Here is a 16,584-nt window from a genome sequence, read left to right on the forward strand (position 1 = left end):
GCTGATATAAGCTGAGCTGGCTCAAGCTGATTCGCTTTGCTCTAAACTCGGTAAGCCGGAGCTGAGCAGACATATAATAGGGCTTTCAGGCTTCAACCGTATAGCACCTGTTGATCTGCGTCACTGCTCGCCTCGTTTTTATTTAGCATTCGATCAACGCGACACTGCACTTCTTACATAGACGTGTGCGGGCTGAGTAGCGACCCTCCTATCATGGGCAGCTCGTGTTGCTTGGAGGCCGAGGCATTTGGCCTATGTCAGGCCAGGTCTAGACCAGACCATACCAGAGAGCTAGACTAAGAGGTGCGTCTTCGTTAGGCTCCACCTCTCGGTCTTTTTTGCATCCTCTTCCTCCAATTAGCTTGGCTGTCTGCTTTCTGTATGCTGCCGAGTTGCCTATCGAACTGATGCTGAAACTGAAGCTTGTGGTCCGTCCTTTCTATTTCTACTTGACTTGCCTCAGTTCCCTCTTCCTTCTTTGCCTTTAGATGTCATTTTGTGACCCTGAAGCCTATTCCCCCCGCCCCCCAAATCACATGCACTCTTTTCTTTTTGTAGGCCATGTCTGCCTATTGGGATGCGTTGGGAGGAGATGGGGTATTTTGTACTACTATAACCTCCAGATCCTTTTTCTTGTTGTTTATTGCATGCCATTTGGCCGACCTTTTTTCCCTTTTTCTAGAGGTTCCTTTTTTTCTGTTGCTCATATCCATAGACTTTACATACCCACGTTTCTTTTTTGGGTTCTGGCTGTTTTTATATATAACATGAACGATCAAACGATCAAACAATATACACTTACATATTGTTGCTGGCTTCCGGCTTGGATCCTGGCTTACAATTCTATTGTTCTTGTTGTTTTGATCTTTATTTCCAAGTTGCCCCTCTGTAACGGTTTTGACGTCAATTTCCCCCATTGGGCCGATATGGATCGCGTGTAGTAGGTAAGTGGGTGCTCTTATGTGGTGTTCACATGCACAACAAGGGCGAAAAGACGTTGCCAATGCATCCATGGTGGAGCCAAAAGAAAAAATATGTAGGCAAAAAAGGATCGATAGTGCCGTGGGGGTAGAGAAGGAAGATAAGTGAAGGCCCAACTAAGAAAAAAAGCGCCGGCCGAGAGAGGAGAAAAGAAAATGCGAAAGAGGCTGTAGAAGGAGGGGAGAAAGGGCCCCTATAACTCGCCCTCCATATGCACCTGCACGTGGAGTCTATCAACGAACGGTAGAAAAAAGTCGCGTCCGTCCGCGTTGTTGGTGCGTATGCATGAGGGGAAATGTTGGATGAGAGGTGGGCTAGACTGGGCCAGAGCTAGACTTGGAACCAAACTCTGCCTATCCTTTTCGGAGTTTCCACTTGCTAACCATCAGAAATAAAACAAGCGAAAGCCAAGGAAAAACGAAGAAGCAACGTGGAGAAAGAGGGGCCTTGATAGGAGTTGGTTGCAGTGGCTAAGACATAAAGAGCCTGGCCTGTGCGACATTGGGTCGTATATAAACCCTAGTATGATGACCTTCACCTTGATCTAACCCTTAAGATCTATGACGTTTTGGTTTTGTCTCACCAATCAAAGCCAAAGACACAAACGAACTATCAAGTTTTCGTGTGTTTGGGATTATTTGTTTGTGAGCTGAACAATCTGGTATAGATATATCGACCATGGTCAAGGAACAAACAGTAAAGCACTTCCCAATCAAAAAGGTAATAGAAGCACCCACCACGCAACGCAACACAATGCAATGCAGCGCACCGCCTTGTTCCGGTCGGGCTGTGATTGGGCAGGGATGGATTTTGAGCTTTTCGTTTGATGGGTTGGGTGTGGCATGCGGAAGTTTTGTGACTTAAGAGAGGTTGGTTCTTAGTGACTTGGTGTAGCAGCATGCAGACAGCATGCAGACGACAAAGTGCCGATCTGCGGTGAGCACAAGAGTAAAGAGAGCTCGGCTGAAGGAAAGGCCACGAAAACCTCTCTAGTGTGAGGGACTCAGTGGGAGGAGAGACAACGAGAGCACGGGACATGGCCTGACGGAATAGGCCAGGGAGATAGAGGGGCGGCTAGGACAGGACAAGACAGGGCATCACCGCTGTTCTGCAAGACAGGACATGACAAGGCAGGCAGGTAGCCGGAAAAAAAGATAGCGCAGGGAAAGGACAAGGCAATGCAGAACGGCACGGGCTATCGGCCGTGTCTTGTGTCTTATGTGTCTTGTGTGCATGCGTGTTGTTGTTCGTGCGTGTGCTCACAGGGCTTGCGCCTGCCGACTCCTTGTCCGTGACTTATTTCTTGCTTCTGAGCTTTAGATGCTCGCTCCTCGCTTCTCGCTCTTGTTCTCTTGCGTGCTCTTATTTTTGTTGTTTACCCGTTTGTTGTCTGCTGTCTATTGCCGGTTGTTTTGTTTTGTATTTTCTCTCTATCTTTGCTCCATCTCACCTCCGCTGCCAGCGCAGTTGCTATGAAGCATAAAAGAGGGTCGCTGTGCTTTTCGCGTATGCAACCGCATCATGCACACAGCTTCTTCTCCAGACTTCGTGTTTGTTTGGTTTTCTTTCGGATTTGTTGCCTCATTTTTTCTTCGGCCTTTTGTGTGTGTATGACGGCGTGGAAGGTAACGGGGGATGGACGGGTCTGGGCGAGTCGAGATGTTTGTGTCTATGCGTGCGTGTATGTGTATCTGTCTCAAGAAAATTGCGGTTCTTGCTTGCTTGCTAGTTTTCGTCTTGTTGTTTACACTCCTCTCCAAGATTGTGGTTCTTCTCTCTTGCTTCGTGTTATATCGTGTGATGTCATAAAAAAGATAAAAAAAAAGGAAAGAAAGGACTAAGCATTTGATTAATGGTAGATGGTGTTGAGAAAATTTTTATTTGGCGTAGCTTCCTGTTGAGTACAAGGCTGAGAATTTCAAGTCTTTTTTTGCTTCCCCTCCCGCAAGGCTATGATATCCACGTTCCAAGACTAGTTGAATCATTATCACCACCACCACTGTCTTGTGAGCGCTCCTTTGTCCATTGTCAATTGTATCCTTTTTTGTTTGAATTTCCATCTTTTTTCGAGGCCAGCCAAGCGTCTGCCCCCTCTCTCCTTGCTTTCTTTACTCTCATCGTTCTCCTCATTTGGACGACGGACCGCCGCTTTGATTCGATTCCAGAGTGAAAAAATTCTCCTTTTTTCTCTACTGATTTGGAACAAAGCATTCTCGCCTTTGCAAGGCCCAATTTTTGCGCGTCCCCTCTGTGGAATTTTTCTTTCCTCTACATCTCATCTCGTCTGTCCTTTAATATATGAGGGGATAAACAAGACGCCCATCATTGTCCTTGTCGCTATCGTGCCTATCGTCGTCAGATTCTTTATTTTTCATTGTTTCGCTGCTGGACTGCTTTAAAAATCTGCGTTTCCTTTCAGTGCCTTTTTGAGCTGATTTTCTTTTCCTTTTCAGGCTTGTCAAAATCGAATCACTCAAACTCGTGGCCACTGACCGTTGTCAGCACTCGATCTGTTCGATCAGCGCATTTTTATCCTAATCGCTCTTGTTCCATTTCATTTGCTTGTTATCGTGGCCTAATTTCTTTTTCGACTTCCCTTATGCCCTTTTAATCGATCGTCATTAGTTGTGTGACTTGGTTACTATACTGCAAATTTCTAGTAAGCCAACTAAAGACACGGAATCTTGGTCTTGCTTTGTGGTGATTACCGCTACCAACCTTCATGCCATAACTGCCCAATCAACTCTTCCAACATCGGCCTTGTTGACGGAAGCCTATCATCACCATCATCGGCATCACTCTTCTCATTTTCGTCGTCGTCGTCGTGCTCTTCCACTCCCACTAGCTTGGAACCTTATTCTCTCTACGACAGGCACACGGCCGGCCATTCACATATAAAAGTTGTCTGCTATATCTCCATATTGCCCTCTTGAGCCTCGCTTGCTGAGTTGGGATATTCCTTTGGCTTGACAGCCACCCCTGCCCCCTCGTCCCCTTATATCCCCTAGCCAGAATAACAAGACACATAACGCAGGACTACCATTTCCCCCATTCCCTCATTTCCCTCTCTCACTTTCAGATTCCTCATCCTTTCTAGGAGGAGCAGCGAAAAACAGCCTATTGTATTAATCGGGTTTCTATATAGTACTGGCTTTCCTTTTTTTTTTTCTCTCTCTTTTTCCTCTTACTGTCGCTTCGCTATACATACGTACTATAGACAAGGAGTCGTCACACTTGAAGTGTTGCGTCTTGCGCCTACGCCTGCATCTGCAGCTGCATCTGCACGCTGTATCTTTTCCCTTCCTATTTGCACGCCGTTTTATAAACTCCAACTTCTGGATGCCTGACTTTGCCGCCGATATTGGCTAAGTGTGCTCCTGATCACGGATAGCAACAGTAAGAACAAGCGACCACAACCTCATCATCAACAACGTAACGAGGCACTGCTGTCTGTTGGCTTTTCGTCTGTCTTGTCTTGTTTTGCTCCCTGTAGCCTGTCTACAATAAGTTGTACGCCCATTACACTGCGTCGCTGCTGGACACCTTCAACTTTAAGACCCAATCTATAGACAATAAACACTACGTTTTGAGTGTTCCCCCCCTCCCCCCCTTGGCTCTTCTACCTTCTTCCCTCTTCTCTCTCCCTGAACTCGACACGCATGCACATACAAGCTGCTCCCCTAGTCGTCGTCGCTCAATTATTCATTTGTACGCACGCTTGCCTTTTTATCTAGTTCGGCTCTTTCTCTTCCTTAGCTTGCCCTGTCTGACTTTAGTCTCTATTAAAGACGTATCATCCCGCCATTCCTACACCATACAACAGGCTGGTCCTTTCTAGCCCCTTCTTACCTCATTCTCTCTTGCTGCCCAGCTTATCAATCATACAAATTAACATGCATACTGGGTTATAATGGTGGGAAAAGGAAAACACAAAGACGGTGGACCCTCCAAGAGAAAGGCCACTGGCTCCGGGAAGCCTCACTCGCATAATAAATCCCGACGATATCAACAAAATCACCGTAGCGGTGCTGGCGGCGGTAGTGATCGGGCGGATATTGTGTCACAAAATCTCGTTGCTAAAAAGGCCGTCCCCCAACTAAAACATCAGTCATATATTGAAATCGTCGATAATGTTGACAAAAAACAAAAAAAACTTGAGCTCGAGGTGTGTTTTCTAGTGCTATCCTCTGTCTCTCTGAATCATTGCTCGCTCAGCGGGCTAGCTAACTCAGTATTTGTCCTTTTTCTTCTCCCCCCCCTACAGGTTACCTTTAATACGAGTCCACCGGCTGGCTTTGAGTTTGTACCTATTGGCAACCCCGAGCTCACTGCTCTATGTAAAGACATTTCCCGCGAAAAAGCCGCCATGATATTTGTTGTATCAGTATGTCCATCTTCTCTGCCCAGCACTGCTTCTTACAGTGTCCTTATCTACACTTCAGCTAACCACTATTACTCTCGCTTTGCTAGAATAGTAAAGCGCACCAAAATGAACTTTCAGTGCATATGAACCGAATGGGCCACCACGTCCGCCAAACTATCGTGGAAGAAGCTAGGAAAAAGCTGGGCTATAAGGGAACATCTACTGTTACCGATGCCCTGCCAGAAACACAGGAGCTTATAAATGCACAAGCTGATGCTGCGCTTCGTGACTTGTTCCCTAGAATCCCGAACACCGATCGGCAAGAAATCATCAACTATGCCTTTCGGCTGGTTTGTCTCTCCCTTTCAATGATAGTTTCTGTTGCATCCGTATGCTAATCCTCTGTCTTAGGGCGCTAAATTTCATGGCGAGCCCGTAGTTGGTCTTCAGACAGACCTTTCTCTTTCCCGGAGAGTACAACTTGCTGTTCTCTCTCACATCCGACATAATCACACACGATATGACGAGCTTCTCCGCGAGACCTCGTGGATGCATGCTAGAAAGGCCGTTGAAAAACCCTGTCTGGATGTACTTGTGCAGTGGAGAGGTGATGAAGAAAACGGTCGTGATAGTCTGGACGAGATTCTTCGCGAGGTTGTCATCATCTCGGATGATGAAGACGACGAGGATTTGAGCACTGATGGTGATGACAATAGTGATGATGATGCTAGCGATACTATGGACACTGGTGAGAACAGCAAGGATAGCCATATCAATGTTGATGTTGCGACAGCACCACTCGCAAAGCCAATGCCCCAGCCTGCCTCTCGAATTCCACATCACGTTACTTTGAGCTCTGCTGGCTCATCCCAAAACCATCCGATTCTTCTGTCTTCGCCTGCTAGCGCAAACTATCATGGTCAACACATACCCGGCTCGCCCCACGAAGTAACATCCGCCGTCCGGGGTCATAACTCCGATAGAATCACGCGCTATAGATACGCTAATGCTCGCTTACGTGACGCCTGGAATTCCGCACTCGACCGACACCGGAACGGCGTTGGAGCTTCGCATGATGTCCCGGTGCGTGAAGTGCTTTACAGAGTTGGGCCTCCACCACGGCCTACAATAACTTCTGGGAGTTCGGAAGATCATATACCAATGCCTGTTTCTGTGCCAATACATGCTGCGGCCGTTGCCTCATCTACTGTTCACGTTAGCTCTCTACCTCAGGGCACTGTTCCTTCTGCCGTTGAGACGGTGGGAGCTTCTCCTGTGAATGTGGATGCTACTAAAACCGCCCCTAATGCTACAGCTGGCCCTTGTACTGTTGCACTATCTCAGGGCACTCAAGGCCAAGACGCTGGCGTCTTTTCACAGCCAACAGACCAGAGAAAGTTAGGGTCCCCTTTGCCTGTAGTGCAACCCAGACCTAGGCTACCTACCCAGACAAACATAGCCACGCTAGCGCAAGAGTTTGCTGTACCATCTATTGAGACATCTCCTGCTCAGCCTCTAGCCACTCCCAATAAAATGTCCCATGGCCACTCTCTTAACTCTAATGGCAAACGATCTTATGATGAGAATAGTGACGATTCTCCCCGATATAACGGATCGGGCTCTACTGCTATTCCGACAAGGCCATGGAATGATGCACCGTACCCCAAACGCCGGAGAGCCACGGGCTATTCTTCTTTTGGCTCTTATAATAGCAGACAATCAGAATATAGTAGATACCCAATCTGGGACAGTGAAAGCCGGCCGCGGACTCGGCCGGTGGACAATCCTAGCCCATCGAATTTCCACCGACCCCTACGTCCTCCTCCACACGACTATGATCAACTTCGTCACTCTAATACCTTCGGCTCTAGGCCGCCCCGATTCGAACATGGCTCACGTCAGCACCCAATCGATGTTGACGACCGACCGTACGCACAACCGTACCGTCCCCATGACTATAAGGCCCAACAAGAGCCAGAACAGCAGCAGGTGCAACAGCACCAGCAGCCCTCAAATGGCGCCCCTGTTGTTTCCAGACCTCCACCCTCCTATGCCACCGGCAGTGAGACAATTCGTAATGCGGGCATTGCATTTTACCAAGACGAATTCCAGCGCCCTGTTGCACCGCAGCCCGGAATGCACGACAATGGCGAGTGGACAAACCCGCATACACCACACGTACCGCCTGCCACGTTTGGGAGCTCGGCGCTGCATCCGCCGTATCAACATTATGAAAAAAATTACCAAAACTGGTATGCCTACCCAGGTCCACCGCATTCACATGTGCTTCTTCCACTTCAGCATGGTTATGAGCTCTCCCATCAGCCCAGGAGACGAGAGGATCCTGGGTTCAACCGAGACCGAGAACGAGAGATCGAGCGTGAACGTGAGCATGAGAATGAACGCGAGCGCAGTCGACAGCGCGCACTAGAACCTGAGTCAGAATTAACGTATGAGAAGTGCCGAAAGAGGCTCTCGCGGCGATACAAGACGCTGCCTCCAACTTCAAGGCGGGCCACGTCGCCGAATCCATCGACGTTCTATGTTCGGCCATCACATGCGGCGCGGGGAGCGTGAGACGCATATGTGAGTGTTTATGTCTATGTTTCTTTCCCATGAGAGAGTTGTATAAATTTCCAACATAGTTAAATAGCGCCATAGGGCTACCTTCTTTTTACGTTTCTAGTGTTTAAGACTTGCCAGTGTGTTTTTGTACAAGCTGGTTTTTTGTTATCCAAGTACATACGTGGGTGAGTAATTGACCAAAAAGGGTTTGTAGCCTTTTGCTACCCTAGGAAGACTCTTCTAGTGTGTAGAACATGTTCCAGCATAGCACATGTAGCTTATCTTGCATATATAGCACATGCCAATCATTTATTGACAGATGGATCTCGGAATAATTTCAACAGAGCGGTAGTAGTGATCATGTGTGTTAGTAGATAGGGAGCAGAGTAGTGTGGCGGTGTCCTTAGATTTATGAAACGTTCCACTCAAGGCTGGATAGGATGCGAGGAGGATTGTTGACGTTTCGATGTCTCATGGAATGAAAAATCATGGGGGTATGTATGTACCAACGGGCTGGAATTCGTGGGGATCTGAGGCTTGGAGGGAGATATAAGTGCGAAGCATGTACGTATGTATGTATCTTTTTACGTCTACCTACTGGTTTTCCACAGCAATAAGAAGGCATGTTCTGGACGGAAAAGGAGTAAGAGTATGTCGTCCTCCGACACCTCCTTCGGGCAGTCAGCAGTTGCAGGTGTGCGTCTTCTTCGAAATACTCCTATGACTCTTTAGGGTCCGGCCTTGCGGCCAGGAGTCTTCTCCAGAAGACGTTGCCCAAGGGCTTCCCTGCTGGTTATGTTTCCAGGATTTGGTTATCTGGTGTCTTTGGCTTGTGGTGCCCTACCTATATCGTAGTCTAGTCTGAGAGGTCAACGGCTATCGGCCTCGGGTGTTGGGACTGGCGGAGTACGTCGGGTTTGTCCTCTGTTCGGCGAAGCAGTTGCCGCATTTCAAGAATAAAGATAGACCGAGTGCAAAAAAAAAAGAAAGAGGCAGCGACGACGTTGAGAACAAAAAGAGATGCTCACTACCAGGGTCGAACTGGCGACCTTCGCATTACTTGATATTCGGTGATTGAATATTAGTACGACGCTCTAACCAACTGAGCTAAGCGAGCGAAGACTTTGGTGATTTCTGGAAAATGAGGCTCAAACATCCTACAAAATGCAAATCTGTGAGTGAGCCCTCTTTTTTTTTTGGCGTTGTTTGATCTCCTTGATTCCGGTAGACGTTAACTATATTCAATGTCTGTGATTCTAGTGGATGTCAAATACACTCAAGTTCAAACTCTGTTTTTCCTACAGAGAGGCAGATGAAGTAGAGGGGGGAGAAGGCTCCTTCCCCTGACCATTTGTAACTAACTTCTCATCGCCTAGGAGTTGCACTGGAAGGTGATATCAGCCAGTTGCTTCCGTCCAGAATGCTTCTTCTTCATATTGCCGAAATAATAATGAGTAGGTATCAAATAATACGATACTAGTCCGCCAAGTGCATAGTTGGATCTTAGTGGCTCTGGTAGGCGAAGAGCACATCCAGGTTCAAGTGCAAAGCTATCCAAGTTCAACCAAGTGGAAGTGCTAATCCTCAAGAGCTTTACCAAGACTGCATCCCACGGCGAAGAGATGAATTCTCTGTCCAATAGGGCACCTTACCTGACATTGTCACCCTTAGTTATCCGTAGGAAAGGGCGCTGAGATGCTGTAGGAAAAACTACATGTTCATTGATAATCTCTTTTCCATTGACAGTTTCACTCCAAGTCATATTTGTACACCTTGATTTGATTGTCCGTTCTTAGATCAAGGAGACCACATTGCAAATAAGAAGAAATACTAGCCAGTAGAAGCAAAGTATAGACCTAGAAGACCAGAGCTTGGACAATATCCTTGGACCTGCAGTGGTGCCCGATGGAGTTCAGCGGGCACGAGAAGATATATCATGAGAATTTTCAGCCTACTAGCCCTCGTTGAACCGCCTACAAAGAATGTTTTTACGATTTTATGGCATTTACCTATGCCCATGGTATTAGCATTTAAACCTTTAGAAAAAGCGCTTTCACTAAACGGATAGAGTATAGCGTCCTGTCCGGTGCAGTTGGTATAAAGGAAGAAAGGAAGCCGGCAACTACATGACAGTTCCACAGCAATGTTGTGCTTGTTTTAAATCCTCTGTTTTTCCTAAATAACATAACAAAGACCAATAGATCTGCAAAGACAAGGGTAGGCTTGGTAACGGGTCAACAGCAACTAAAATGATGCTAAGACAAGAAACTTAGACAACTCGTGGACTAACGCTACGGTAAAGAGAGGTCAACAAGAGAGAAGGGTCGAGGCGCGACAGCTCCTCAGACTTTCGGCTTTGTTTTAGACCTGGCGGCGGCTTGGCAAAACATAAAATGGCGAATAAGAAGGTACGATACCAAGTGCCCGAGAAGAGCTCCTTCAAGGGAGATTAAAGGGATGTCTTGTTAAAAGGTCCTTGGGAAGGGAACCAGGTTCCAGTAAGAAGCAACCTCATGATAAGGATAGGACAAAGACGCAGTGAGGGAAGGGAGAAGGAACACCGAAGAATGTGATACATTGGGTTGAGCACTGCCGAACATCTTGTAACTGGCCATTGTTACTTGTTCAGGGATCTAACCGGTTTTTTGACCGGTGCCAAGAAGGAGAGTGGATGGGGGAAGAAAGGCTTGTCTCATTTAACACACAAGCACTCGACTCGACACGACAAGGGAACTGCTAGAGGCCCTCATCTTTCATCGTCTACCCTGTTTGCTGTCCCAAACCCTGCTCTTTTTTGTTTGGCGGCGTCTCAACCCTGATCCATTTGTGCCCTGGTTTAACTCCGGCCTGGTCAACTTCGACACCTTGTTCCAGCAGGTCAAGATAGCATGGGTGATCTTCACCTCGCCTTACCTCTTGCCCTTGAGAGCTAGCTATCTCTCCCTTTTACATGCCTGAGAGCGGCTTATCGTTTCCCTCGTGCCTCGCTCCCGATCCTGCGAGCCTTGCCACGGGCCTATGGCCCCTTGGCCCTTGAGTCTAGCTGAGTATCGGTGTTGGCGAGTGTCATGACAGGTGTGACTGAGCTGGAACAACAAGAGGAGACAAAGCCAAAGCAAGGTCAGCTTTCTTTCTATAAAGTCCAACGCGCAGCCCCGATAGAACTGCAGGACTTGTATACTTCGTTCATCATCACACACACCCACACTCACTTTCGGTTCTCTTTTCGCTTCATACACTCTTTAATCTTATCTAATTCTTAATATCTATTCCTCACGACTTGGCTCTTTTCTTCTCTCCAAACACATTTTCACTATCTTCAGGATGCGCTCTTTCGCTATTATGTCTCTGGCTGCCGTTGCCACCGCCATTACTGGGTAGGTCCAAGTATTACCTTTTGTCTGTTACTTCAAATAATCATACTAACCTCTTCCATCACAGCACCCCTTCCGGATACGCCGCTCCCTCTGGCACTGGATCCATTTCGCCCACCGGCTCTAACGGTGCTGTGCCTCCTCTATACACCGAGTACCCTGCTGCCGGCACTTCAAACAAGGCCAGTGGTGCTGCTCTAGCGGTCATGGGCGCGGTAGCCGCTTACATCCTGTAAATAGGATCATAAGTGGCTTGTTTCTCATGAGCTCCATGCCTTGTCTTCAGCATTATCTTCATTATTTTTGCTTGTGTAGGAATGTGACGCCTTGATGGCCTCATGCTACCCGTTTTCCTTGTGTGTCTTCTTGACTGGGCTGATTTGCTTGAGACGTCTGGAGCGCCTTAAGCATGATTGTGTCTGCTAGTTTATGGATTTTTAGAAGCTGCGTAGCATCTCTCTTGCGCGCACTGTAATCTCAATATTAGTTTTAATACATCCCTCCGCAGAGCCATACTGCGAACTTACATTTCTTTTTCTCCCATATCACACTATATGGTGACTTTTTGTCCAGTGCCACTCATACCCGTCTCCTCCATCCACCATTGCTTAAACATGGCCAGTCTTTGTGTCCGTTCTATGGCCATCTGGCGCCCAGTTTCCGTCTTCATCATCCCCGCCAGCAACAGCAGTTTCTCGTCGAAGTGATCTACTGAGTCTTGCATCACACGGCCCTTGGCTCCACTGAACAAAAAAGTGCGGCCAATGCCCACCGCACCCAAGGCGTCCAACCGGTCTGCGTCCTGCACAACTGCAAGTTCCGGCATCTGTTGCACTAGGGCTGCAACCTTCGCGCAATCCTTGATTTCGCTTGAGTAGCTGACTCCCAGGCAAATCGCCTGCACACGTTGCGCAAGCTCAGGCGGGGCTCCTAGTGACTCAAGAACGTCCCGCACCAACGTCGCTCCATCTTCACCAGCCCGCAAATATTTGCGGTCGCCGACATCGTGCAGGTATGCGGCTATGGTTATCACAGCGGGGTCAAGAGTTGGGTTTCTAGTCTTTTCGTGCTCGTAGATGTGGCCAGCTAGTTGTGTCACACGTTCGATATGAGTGTAATCGTGTGAGCCATCGTAGTGCGACATGTACTCTTTGACGTAGGCTTGGACCTTGGGGATAAGATCTTGGGAAATCATGGCGAGCAGGGAACGGTCGATCGGACGTATAAGATGTCGGTTGGCGGCGATGTCGGACCTAGCTTGAGGCTTGCTGTAGCTAGGCGAGAGAAAGAGTATGTCTGGGTTAGTTGATGCTCACTAACCCCAAAAACGTGGATCTATGTCATGTAACCCTAATACAATATTAACCCTTATGATAAACTCTATTGGAGTCAATTAGAAAAACAAAAAAAAGAAAGTGAATAAAGAACATGAGGCGGCTGCAAGTTTCTAGATGCAAAAGTCAAAGCGCAAACTCGTCATGATGACCATAACTAGGGCGTCACTGGGCCGAAAGCCGAAAACCGGATATAGGCAGGCTATCACTGTGTCCATGATTCTGCAAGCTGCTGCAGGTGTGGGGCCAGGTTGGCAGCAAGACAAGGACAAAAGGACGGGGCAGGAGAAGAGAAGAAGGGACAAATTGCTCACTTTATTGCTTACATGCCCACTAATTGATTGGATCAGTTCCAGCGGCCAGCCAATGAAATAGGGCAGCCGGGCTTGGATGAGCAGGAAGAACTTCAGCATGGGAATTAAGCAGAATGTGCGTGGAGTGTGGGACCAAGCAAGCAGCCGTCTCCTACAGCCTGTATATGCACCGAGCCAAACGGGGCTGTAGGAAATGGCGAAGTACAAGACCCGACGTTGCAGTTTAGCGGAGGCTAAGGTATCTATCTGTCTTGGTAGAAGCTTGTAATGGAGTGAAGCACGATTGCATCGTATGCACAGTGCGTGGTTGGGGAACGGACGAATGACAAAAGACCAAGGGAACAATGGCAAAAAGAAAAGCCTTTGTTTCTGTGGGGCGATTGCAACTCTCGCTAGGGTGGAGGCGCGTATAGTTGAGGGGCTCGGAAGATCAGAAGACGAGAAGATGGGGAGGTTCAAGGCTACTTGGGGCAGAGCAAGTAAGCGAGAGTACTGTGGCATAACATGATTTACTCGCACTATAGCACCATGGCATATGATTGGTGGTAGCTCTATGTAAGTCGTTTAAGGAAGGTGACAGGGGCCATGCGTCCAGCCAATCAGAGACTAGAAATAGACGCCCAGCGCTGCTGAAGCGCCATAGACTTTGGAGGCATGAGAGAACAGCAACCGGAGGTAGCGGGGTATGGACGGTGAGCAAGGTGGGTAGATGGAGAGGAGCGGGCAAAAAGGGATGCCGGCCATACACATCACGCAAGCCAGAAAAAAGGAAAACTAAAAACTAGTCAAGAAAAGGAACGGTGGCGGTTGGCTGGACTGAGGAGGGGCTCCCGTCTTAGGCGCTGCTGAAACTAGGGGATTGGCTTCTATTGGCTCACCATGGGGAAATATAGAAGGCGGGAGGAAAAAGGAAGAGAAAAGATGCTAATGGACAGAGGGGCGGCATGATTGGACAAAGCAGAGATATGTGTTAATTTCCGAGGGATGCGAGGACGGGGATCTTGAGTTGGGAGGGAAACAGGAAACAAAGAAACAAAACGGGCGATCTTGGCTTGTGGGAGTGGCGGAGGACAAGGAGGACTAGGAAGAGGCGACGTAGAGACGGAGGCATAAACAATGGCGGAAACGCTGGCTAACTAGAGCCGAGTCTCAAGCTCGGACGGATACACAAGAGCGAGCGCACTGGCCGAGGGAGGCCGGGCCATGAGTGTGTGAGAGGCAGACAAGTACGTAAGGATGCAGCTGGTCTGTTGTGCTTCTTGGGGGGTAGAGCACAGAGAGCAGGAGACAGAGAGACAGGGGACAGAGCAAGGGCAGAGAAAGGACAAGCAGGTGGAGGCTCACCACCAAAAATAGCTAGTCAAAATGTGAGCAAGGAGTGGCCACTTGAGCCATCCTTTCTCCCATATTGTGCATCCCGGATTTCTGCATCCTTCGCTTTTGCATCCTGGTATGGGCAGACCGGCTTGTTGCTTATGCAGAAAAACAACCTGCACCCAGAGCAGCAGGTAAGCAGATAAGCAGGACCAGACAGGGTCAAGGCCATGCTAAGAAATAAGCAGCTAGATACTAGGGCCGAGAAGGCCAGGACTGGACTGGACGGACAAAGACAGGACACAGCAACGTGGGGCACACCAACCAGCTAGATTCAGTAACGGGTTGCCGAATGTGGCCACGGACTGCTAGCCGTTTTTTTTTATAAAATGCCTGTGGTCTTCCCCCAAGGGGCTTTTGGGATCGGTCTCTCTTTCTTTCTTTCTCTTCTTCAAGCGACTTTCATTATTTTCAAGGCCTTTGGTTCGGGATTCTGTGTCTCCCCTTCCCTCCCCCCCCTCTGTTTTTTATCTCTTACTCTATCAGGGCTGGCCTCTGTTCCCTAATATCTTTTATCACCACCATCATCATCATCATTGCTCTGCATTAATTAGTTTGAACTGGCTTCATTCTTATCACTTACACAAAATTTCTTAATCCGATCTTGGCCTTGAATCGCTCATCTTTTTCTCGATATTCTGGTAATATCAAGTCTTTTCTTTCTCCCTAATTTTGCATTCCTCATCTCACCATCACCCCAAGCTTCAAGTCTTTTCGCTGGTCGTCTAGTCTTGTTGTCCACCCTAACCATCTGCTCCTCAGTAAACCTTACGGCTCCGTAACTACCCCCCTCTAGGTCTCTTTGAGGACAGTAAGCAAAAGAAGAACTCTCTAGCACACAGTCTAATTTTCCCCATATCCCCGCAAAGATGTCTTCTATCCAGCTCTCCTTTTCCATCCGTGTATCCTCCAGCGTCAAGTCCGTGCATCTCGCCGGCTCCTGGGACAACTACTCCGGTCAGCTTCCGCTCACCCGGTCATCTTCCTCAAGCAGCAAGTCGTGGAAGGGAACCTTCAACTTCAAGAACTCGACTCTGCAGCCTGGAGGCCGCTACTGGTACTACTACATTATCGATGGCTACCACTCGTCACACAACCCCGGCGTCGAGAGCACCATTGAGCCCACCACCGGCCGTGCCCTAAACATCCTCGACGTCCCCAAGTCTTCCAAGTCTTCCTCCTCGTCCAAGTCTTCATCCAAGTCTTCGTCCAAGTCTTCGTCCAAGTCTTCGTCCAAGTCGTCCACTCGCGGCCGTTCTGAGAAATCTTCGCGCTCTTCCCGCTCTTCCCGCTCGTCGCTCACCCCCTCTCCCGACCGGGGTATTCCTAAGGGCCGTCCCCTGTCATCCAGCAGAATCTGCGCTCCCAAGCCAACTGCTCCTTATGCCACCAAGAACATCCTGGACTTCACAACCCAAGCTATGGAGGGTGATGACTATGCCATCAACTCTGACTGCGAGGAACTCTACCCGGCTGACTACGCTAGCCCCACCTCCAGTCTGTCATACCGCTCCGACTCGTCATCGCCCAGCTCATCTCTCTCGGGCTACTCCACCCCCGACTCTGATGTCTCCTCGTGCTCATGCGAGCGCTACGGAATCACCCGCTCCGGTGACCGCGTCAAAATCGACTGCCAAGGTGCTCGCTGCGGCGCATCGGACTCCGACTGCTCCGATTCCGAGGCTGACTACTCTGAGGACGAATATGCCGGTGCTACCTACTCCCGCCGCCACGGCATGGTTATTCAAGCTTAGAGATTCTGAGATGACTATTGCCAGGCGGTGCTCTCAGCGCTGCATCCTTTCTTCCTTTTTTTTGTCCTAATATTTGCGCCGCTCATTGTTTTTATTTTTTCTTTTACTCCCGTCTTATGAATGCTTCACGATTCTCATGATGATATGCAACGAAAGAAGTAGCTCATGCTTGCGAGATATCACATGCCTGTTAAGGCTACCCAAAAAAACTTCTCTTCAATAAACAGAGCCTCCAAATCCTATCTCTCCGTTTCCTTGTCGCTGACTTTGCTGTTTGTCATGTTCTGCTCCCTGTCTATGACTTCAGGTTGATGCGACATAGACTCACTGTCTAATATGAAAGACAGAAGGCAGAGAGGGAGGCTTTACACAGTGGCTTTTCTCGGCGTACAGAAGGCGCCTAGCTGCTAAAAAGTCAAGAAACGGCCCAGATACAGTTCGGCATGGCCTCCTTGGCAGTTGAAAGTCCAGCCAAGCCCTGCTGTTTCTGGCACGCCGTTGAAAAGTAGACATACGTTATTACGT

General features: G+C 48.6%; 4 protein-coding genes across 4 annotated transcripts; 3 read left to right on the forward strand and 1 right to left on the reverse strand.

Annotated features, from left to right (window-relative positions):
* Positions 1 to 4,891: 4,891 nt before the first annotated feature.
* HOO65_010106 (uncharacterized protein) lies at positions 4,892 to 7,775 on the forward strand (the record flags this gene model as incomplete). Its single annotated transcript, XM_071005407.1, has 5 exons — positions 4,892 to 5,146; positions 5,246 to 5,365; positions 5,452 to 5,694; positions 5,756 to 7,596; positions 7,646 to 7,775. The coding sequence occupies 5 exons, from the start codon at positions 4,892 to 4,894 to the stop codon at positions 7,773 to 7,775; spliced, it is 2,589 nt and encodes an 862-aa protein (XP_070861928.1).
* A 3,458-nt stretch (positions 7,776 to 11,233) lies between these two features.
* HOO65_010107 (uncharacterized protein) lies at positions 11,234 to 11,519 on the forward strand (the record flags this gene model as incomplete). The annotated part of the gene is made up of 2 exons (XM_071006234.1): positions 11,234 to 11,286; positions 11,351 to 11,519. 2 exons carry the CDS (start codon positions 11,234 to 11,236, stop codon positions 11,517 to 11,519), a joined length of 222 nt encoding a protein of 73 aa, XP_070861929.1.
* Positions 11,520 to 11,833: 314 nt separating this feature from the next.
* On the reverse strand, positions 11,834 to 12,478 carry HOO65_010108 (HD domain protein; the record flags this gene model as incomplete). The annotated part of the gene is made up of 1 exon (XM_070999640.1): positions 11,834 to 12,478. The coding sequence occupies one exon, from the start codon at positions 12,476 to 12,478 to the stop codon at positions 11,834 to 11,836; it is 645 nt and encodes a 214-aa protein (XP_070861930.1).
* Positions 12,479 to 15,174: 2,696 nt separating this feature from the next.
* HOO65_010109 (GTP-binding protein EsdC) lies at positions 15,175 to 16,059 on the forward strand (the record flags this gene model as incomplete). Its single annotated transcript, XM_070999641.1, has 1 exon — positions 15,175 to 16,059. The coding sequence occupies one exon, from the start codon at positions 15,175 to 15,177 to the stop codon at positions 16,057 to 16,059; it is 885 nt and encodes a 294-aa protein (XP_070861931.1).
* Between the last annotated feature and the right edge of the window lie 525 nt (positions 16,060 to 16,584).

This window comes from Ceratocystis lukuohia, assembly GCF_044167205.1.
Source record: "Ceratocystis lukuohia strain C4212 chromosome Unknown Supercontig1_pilon, whole genome shotgun sequence".
Taxonomy (NCBI): Eukaryota; Fungi; Ascomycota; class Sordariomycetes; order Microascales; family Ceratocystidaceae; genus Ceratocystis; species Ceratocystis lukuohia.